Source organism: Macrobrachium nipponense, chromosome 8, assembly GCF_015104395.2.
Source record: "Macrobrachium nipponense isolate FS-2020 chromosome 8, ASM1510439v2, whole genome shotgun sequence".
Taxonomy (NCBI): domain Eukaryota; kingdom Metazoa; phylum Arthropoda; class Malacostraca; order Decapoda; family Palaemonidae; genus Macrobrachium; species Macrobrachium nipponense.
In genome coordinates, this window is record NC_087203.1 from 84,988,957 (window position 1) to 84,997,408 (window position 8,452).

Genomic DNA, 8,452 nt, shown 5'->3' on the forward strand with positions numbered 1-8,452 from the left:
AGCAAGAAAGTAAGCAAGCAAGTAAATTCACTTCTCCATTGTTTCTTATGGGGATAAATCATTCAAAGTTGAATTATTTATCCCCATTTATCCCCCCTTTCCTAACAGTGTCATAAAACAAGTAAGAAAGTTTTGGTTTCCATGCAGAGTAGAATTCCATGCCAGAGTAGAATAAGTCTTTGTTTGCAAAAATCCACGGCTGAATCTGTTCTAGAAAGGCGTCTTTAATTTTAAAAAAACTCAACAAAGTCACCCACATACACATTACCATACATATTTATGATGGCAGACAAGAGGAGAAGAAATATGTTAAAGTAGACAGAAAAGGGGAAAACAGAATATTTCTGCCTGTTAGTCCTGATTTTTAAAAAACTCCTCGCCTTCCTTTTTCTTCAGAAAAGCTGAAAAGGGACTTTTCAACTTTTCCTTTAAAAGCCAGGGGTATGTCCTGGACCAGAAAAGTTCATGTAGCCTATTGCTCATCTTCCAGGACGCTGAAATTAAAAAAAAAAAAAAAAAAAAAAATACTGGACTGACGAAACTGCTTTTGAAAAAGCATTATTGGGTAAAAAAAAAAAAAAAAAAAAAGAAAAAAAAAAAAAAAAAAAAAAAAGGAAAAAAAGCAACAGCCAGGATTACTTCAGGATATACGAGGCGATTGGATATGTATCATGGCTACGACCATGTTCCCATCTAAAACTGATAGTATGAGCTGTAGTAGAATACTGAGTAACCTAATAATGTTTGGACTCTCGTTATTACCAGAGTGGGATCTTTCCTATATAGTGATCCACAGGGGTCTTAAACCGGTATGTCCACCTTTGCGGCGTGTTCAGTACAAGCCCGTTGGGGATCACCGTAAAATCCTAAACAAAAGACTGTCAATATCTTAAAGATAATAACCTCAAAGAAATAGTAGTCCTAGATAACAACCCTCGAACTTTGGTGGGAATCACTATCTAGGAAAGAACTACAGTGTGCATTGTTTGTCTACTATATGTGATACAACGTGCTGGCTGTCTCAGGAAAAAATGACACCAATTAATCACTTTTTCCTTTATTACAGTTACTAAAATAACTGAGTATCGTCATTATGAACTGATAGGTCGGCTGAAGAATTTAATGCAAAATAACTATACTAACAATATACGCAACTTTGATCGCTAAAGTGACGAATACTGTGTTGAATTACCATAAGCAAAAGAGTGAAAGCACCTCTAAACTTTACAGGACTGTTAACACTGCAATTTCTTGCCATAATAAAAAAAATACCTGAATTACTCAATATTAAATCAGTATTGCAATACTGTAAAGTCTGTAACAATGGATTGCAATATCAACTAAGATAAATTTCCTTTAAACGACACGGGGATATATTCCAGATACATTTTGCATAAAAAAACAAATAAATTAAATTTTCATTTTCAATCTGATCACAAACACGCAACTCCCTTTTGCCCGTGATAATCTGAAAAAACCAACTCCGCAACTCATAAATGTTTCCTTCATCAAAATCCGTGTTACAAAAATCACATTAATCATGTTTCCTGTATTACAACCAAGATAAGTTTCAGACGCATTAATCATGAAAACAAGGACATTTAATGCTTACTTTCAATTCTTTGGATTAAAACAGAGTCCATTAGACTATGAAAACATAAAAAATAAAATTTAACAAACAAAAAAAACACAGAACAATTAAAAGCACAGGGACTGACTGAAGACTGAAAAACATAAGAACTGGTATCACATGAATCCAAGGAAAAAGTGAATTACCCACTTGTTATTTTGTTAAATACAAATAAATGATACGCGCTACAATTACTGCGATAATACCACCAAGGTACAAGACGTCAATCACTAACGGATTTAAGAAGAACTTATCGAGCGAAAGCTTTGCGAAGGAGAAAAATCTGAGTATCTCACTTTCATGCACAACAAGGTGGTAATATGCTGTGATCTGAGTGAAGTTCTCCTTTACTATGCACGACCAAACGCCAGATTCTGACGAGGAAAGATTAGACAAGACAAGATATTCAGACTGCAAGATTTTGTGCAACTTGCCATCATGGTACCACTCCATGGTAAAGTTGCCGATCGTGCTGAAGAGCACAAAGAGAGGTTGGGCATTGCAAGACAAAGTCACTAATTGGCCCGCGACTTCGTGAATGACTCCTTCTCCTACCCAGTTGGGTTTGACAAGCACTGGAGTTGCAGATATAACGTACGACTTGCCATGAGTGACAGGATTGACGGCGCACATCCAAAGTCCACCATGGTCGATGAGTTCTGGTAATATCTCCAATGAGCCATTTTCCAGCACTTTGACTCCACTGACGTAGTTGTAAAAATATGGAGCCGAGATCAATCCAAAGCCGTCTAAAGCCTTACCTATAGAGTTGAACGTTTTCATACTTATATAGAACTCAACATCGGTATTATTGTGGTCAAAAATCATAAACTTCTCTTGAACTGAAAAATGCTTCACCCACTTTTTTTTATGTGACTCAAGTGACATCGTGCCTTCGCAGTCTACAATCAGGGGCTCGCCAAACTCGGTTTCAAGTTTCCTTTTGAAAAATCCTTCTCGTATGCTTTTCAAAATGGACCTACTTTGCAGATAGGATAACTCTCCACAAGGATGAGTATTGCACTTGATGGTCTTGTTGGCTGGCCCTACACAATGCCTTCCAAACCTAGAAGGTGAAGGCTCAGTGCAATTTCTTTTCTGTACTGCAACACCTCCGCCACATGTAACACTGCAAGACATGGGACTCCATTCAGACCACTCTCCATGGAGAGGTTTGCCTAAGTCTTCATAAACATTTTGATGACTTGAAACTACTAGACTCAGGAGGAGTAAAGGATTAATTATGTTCTTGCGAATCATGTTCTTCTAGTGTTCTGGAATAAAAAAATGAATATCTGAGAAAATCTCACAATTTCATAACAAACACTCCATAGTTTTCCACATGTCATTAATGAAAACACTAATTAGGAAATATATATGAGTAGTTTGGGTAGACAACAAAATTTTCAGGCATGGTAAAAATAATAAACAAGTAAAAAATGCTCCGAAGTTTCTTCTGTTCGGGGAATAATGCCGTATGAAACTCTCAGCCACGGTCCATGAAACTCTCAGCCGGCTGTGGTGGCCTGTGTTGTTGACTACCTTTAACCAAGAATAAAATAAAAACTACTGAGGCTAGAGGGCTGCAATTTGGAATGTTTGATGACCAATTTGCCTCAGCAGCTTTTAAGATCTGAGGGCGGAGAGAAAATGTGCGGAAGGATAGAAAAAGCCATCTTAATAGTTTCTGTTACAGAAAATTTAAAAAGGTGTTCATATACCGGACGTAGTAAATAATACCTTTTTAATTAACAAAAATCGTCTTTAATGCCTGACGAACACAGTATACTATTATATGCTACCAAAAGAGCACCGTTTCCCAGCATAGTCTTACATTTGTGACATCAATTTAAAAAAAATTAATACTAAATAATCGACTAATTTACTTACGATTTTCCAAGCGCGCATGAAACAAAAAACTTTCACACGTGGATATAAAAATTAGGAGAAAAGTGCCTGCAAATACGTGTTAACGTTGAATGAAATTTGAAACACATTTCTTATCTGTGTGAAAGTGGACGAAATCAGAGTCACGCTAACACATGCTATCATTCCATGCAAAAAGGAAGTGTGATAAACAACAACTAACGGATTTGTGTCTTGGTGCCAATTTTCATGCCTTGACCGAAGTAAATTTGTCAGCTATCACTTAGTGCTTTCAATGATTAATTCCTTGTCATCATATACCGTACAGAACAACACATCAACCTCCAGTAGTTCGTTTTACTAAAGCAATTGATATCCAACCTACCAAACTTACTGGTGACACAATCCACAACATACTGTCATCTCCAAGTTTGGCGGTCTAAAAAAAAAAAAAAAAAAAAAACTAACTTTTTTACTTATTATCAGTATTCTATTTATTATTTTTTTATTTTTTTTTTTTTTTTTGCTTTATTCATATGGTATTCAAAAATTTCAGTCGTTACAGTGGGCTATGCAATCAACTGTATTACTTTGTCCATTGTACCTTGGCTACAGTTTGCGTGTAATTTCAAAGTGAGAGAACAAAAATAAATAATGATAAAAGATCCTTTGGTAGTAGTATTTTTAATTTGCCTTCCTTTGGCCTTGCCTTTTCACAAGTTTGACACGCATTTATTGTGTGTGTGTGTGTGTGTGTGTGTGTGTGTGTGTGTGTGTGTGTTGCACATCTACTGACTGTTTTTTATATAGCAATGTATGAACATTACGAAGAACAACAAAAACAACGACGACAATAATAATAATAATAATAATAATAATAATAATAATAATAATAATAATAATAATAATACTGTAATTGTCATTATTATCATTACTGTTACCGCAAAACAACAATAATACTGTTGTTATTATTATTATTATTATTATTATTATTATTATTATTATTATTATTATTATTATTATTATTATTGCAAAAACAACAGCAACAACAATAATGATAAAAATTATAACAATAATACTCTAATTATTACATTACTTTAACTATCATTTCATAAACTTACAAACACGATGCACCAACATACCCTACCACCGAGAAGAAAAATGAAGCAAAAGAACGACAATTGGAACAACCAAAATTCCAGGGTTTTACTGCAGCAGTATCGGAGAACCAATTGAAAAAAAAGGCGTAACAAGAAAATATATCGAATCACCTACTTTTGCAGCAGAGTGCCAAATTGAGTGTTGTTGTTTGTGCCCAGCAACTTAATGGAATTCGAATGAAGCATTGCATGCAACATGGGATTAGCGATTGATCTCCCATCGTCCCCTGACAGAGGGACGAGGGGCAACCAGCTCAGAGAGCCAATTGCTAACAAACACCCCCTTAACCCCCAACCCCACCTTCCGCCTTCCCCAGCCCACTGCCTACCTCCATCCCCACCCTCTACCTTCTCCCCCAATCCCCTTCTCTCACCTCAACCTCCGAGTTTCCTTTTCGTCCAGACTCATGTCTGCAAGAAAATCTTCTATAAGGTATTGCTAAGAAAGGGACAGACAGAAAGAGCTTTCAAATTTACATGCGTTACATCAATAAAGATTATGGAGAGAGAGAGAGAGAGAGAGAGAGAGAGAGAGAGAGAAGAGATTTTCCCCCAAAGTGTAATGACGTGACAATTTTAAAGACAGCCGAATAAAAAAATATTACAGAGACCAGTACGCAGACTTTTCAGAATACCATCACAAAAAAAAAATTACTGAAGCAAAAGAATTATAGAGTTGTTGGGCATATCAAAACTTGCACCGTCATATTTTTCCTGTTTTCCTACTGATCATTTGACGGATTTAAACTGAAAAACAGTAAAAAAATAAACAGAAAAGTGTTATTAGTGGTTCCAGAGACTGATTCTGATATTACAAGATGCCGTCACAGATACTATGGTCATCGTACCCCAACCATTGTTATTTCAATAGGCTGCCTTAATTAGGGGAATTTGAAATTTCCCAAAAAATATTTCTTTCCCCATGGGAAAATTGGGACGGCCTATACATAAATGTTTGTTTGTTTTTATGGTGTTTTTACCTTGCATGGAACCAGTGGTTATTCAGTAACGGGACCAACGGCTTTACGTGACTTCCGAACCACGTCGAGAGTGAACTTCTATCACCAGAAATACACATCTCGCACTCCTCAATGGAATGGCCGAGAATCGAACCCGCGACGAATACCGTACCAACCAAGCCACTGAGGCGCTTCCCACAATTAGCTTCGAATGCAAACCCCTTCCAAAACACGATCCTTCTCAGACTGAAATGCTAGTAAAAATTTATATGTGAAGGAGAAGGATGTAGAAAGAATGTAAAAATTGCAGAAAAAAGGAAAAGTTCTGACTAATTTAGTTGGATCAGCAGCTGGGCCCGAAGGACCAGTGAGAAAGCAACCCCATCAGGCATCAAGGCCCAGGATGCTCGGAAGTCCCTAGCCCCTATCCCACGGCAAGGGGTGTCAGCATGGCTAGAGGGTGTATACATAAATGGCACGACCTCAGACCGAGCCAGGACGGCGACTGATCAATCGATTTCTAAAAACGGGCGGCGCTGTCTCTATGGTCATCGACGTCGGGCCTGCACGGCAGTCTCTACAAATGCAAATCTAATAAGCGCTGCCTAACAGAACGCTACGATTATCTATCCAATCATTGCGAATTTCTAAATATTAGTTCTACGATTACCTATCCAGCAAATAAGAAGTTTGAAAATCAGTTCTATGATTGCCTGTCAAGTCAATGTAAAAAAATTTTAATGTGTAAACAAAGAAGGGTTGTACTAAGTAACGTTCAGTAAATTTTCCATGGGACCATCCCCCCCCAACTGGCATAAACGTAATTAGTTTTTACTATAAATCTTGAACGAATGCATCATACTTTCAAGGAAATAACAATTTATCACATATGAACGAATAATTTAATACTTTTCGACGAAGTAGTAGCGTCTACAAAATATAGCGCAATTGTTTTTCACACTTTCCAATAAAGCAATTATTAATTGCCCCACCGGGTAAATGTTACATTTTCATTAAAGCAATCATTTAATACACAAAAAGAGGAAAGAGCGTCATTGTCCCTGACAATATAATACCGTATTTACGAAGTAGGAAAACGACCCAGACAGATAGGTACTCCCTGTCGCACGGGAGATAATAAAATGAATAAAATAAGAAAGAAGCTACACGTGCTGTACTGACCACCGAGCGAAACGTGGGATTAGGATGTAGGGTTGTAGGATGACGATGGGAGTAGGGGAAGAAGGGGGAGGCCCTCGAAAAACCTAGGATACGACTAATATGGGCCAGGGATTTGGAGGGGGAGGGGGGGATGGAGAGTGAGTGGGAGGTGGACGGGGCTGTTGGTTCTCATTATAAGTTGGAAGTGAAGCGGGAGGCAAGTGGTGTCAATAAATTGTGTAGCCTCTGGGGATTCTCTTTGCCCTCTCTCTCCCTTCGCTCTCCGACTCTCTGGCCACCTCACCCCCCACCCCCAACACTCCCCGCCCTCTCACTCTCTCCTCCCTTCCTCATACTCCTCCTCGTCTATAATCCAGGCAACCCCCCCAAGGCTAAGCTCAACTTTTTAATCTGCTGAATTTAGGAAGGAGATAATAGTTTGAATTCTTTTATTGTTGTCATTATGGCAGTGACATTGTAATTAGAAGTTCTTAATTAACTTCCTAACTTTGAGGAATCTAATATCATTCTCTGAATTGCCCAGAGGTGCCTGAAAAAAAAAAAAACTAAAAAATAAAAAAGATGGATAAGCGTAATCCTTCTCATGGGTTTCATTTTTCCCGTATTCCAATGGCATTCTTTGTATCTGGGAGCTAATTATCTGGTAAATCGCCCACGCTCTTTCTTTCGATGCCGAACGATGAATGCAAAGCCTCCTCCGTTTCGTGCTTCCCATTTTTTTAAGGGGGGGGTGCCAAGCTGACTTCTTATTGCGCGAACTTGGGCGGTTAATTTCCCAGGCAGCTAGTGTCAGAATTTATCAAAACGCCAGTTTTCGAATACATTTTTTCAAACTGTTCATTGCCTGAGGAAGACATTTTTTGATAAGCAGTTTATGTTCTTACTTTTTTCTATTTTTGTTTTACTGTGCCGACGAGGTGTGATTTTCAAAAGGGAAAGGATGATGTTCTCAATGAAAGCGTGCAAGCAATCTTACATATGATTAACTGATTTTGCCCTTTCCACGGTTCTTGCCAATTGAAAAGGCAATGCCAATGTCTCTTCGTTGACAAATCAACGGGCCAAGCAGCAACAAGATTTCCATTCATAAAGGAATTCTAACCAGCTTCATGTGGAATTCTAACCTAGTTCCATATGGAATTTCAACCTAGCTCCATGCGGAATTAGTTCCTCGTTGGACGAGTGGTTTTCGCCCTCGGCTGCCAATCCGGTGGTCGAAAGTTCGAATCCCGGCTCGGCCAACGCGGAATCAGAGGAATTTTTTTCTGGTGATAGAAATTCATTTATCGAATAAGCGTGGTTCGGATCCCACAATAAGCTGTAGGTCCCGTTGCTAGGTGACCAATTGGTTCCTAGCCACGTAAAAATATCTAATCCTTCGGGCCAGCCCTAGGAGAACTGTTAATCAGCTCAGTGGTCTGGTAAAACTAAGATATACTTAACTTTCCCATACGGAATTTTAACCTTGCCCCATTTTGAACTCAAACCTAGTTCATAGGGAATTCTAACACACCTCCATATAGAATTTTAACCTTGCTCCATTTCGAATTCTAATCTAGTAACATATGGGATTCTAATCTAGTTCTATGTGGAATTTTAACCTGGCTCCATTTTCAATGCAAACCTAGTTCATATAGAATTCTAACCTCGCTCCA

General features: G+C 38.1%; 1 protein-coding gene across 2 annotated transcripts in view; it reads right to left on the minus strand.

Annotated features, from left to right (window-relative positions):
- The window catches only part of LOC135223301 (uncharacterized), a 173,815-nt gene that overhangs the window by 128,325 nt on the left and 37,038 nt on the right, over positions 1-8,452 (minus strand). Inside the window, exon 2 of one of the 2 annotated variants that reach the window (XM_064261771.1) lies at positions 949-2,904. The exons of the other annotated variant lie outside the window; for it this stretch is intronic. Coding sequence (XP_064117841.1) covers positions 1,784-2,890 — 1,107 coding nt within the window. The 5' untranslated portion in view covers positions 2,891-2,904 and the 3' untranslated portion in view covers positions 949-1,783. Of the gene's footprint in view, positions 1-948; positions 2,905-8,452 lie in introns of those variants that run through there. 2 annotated transcript variants of the gene reach the window in all.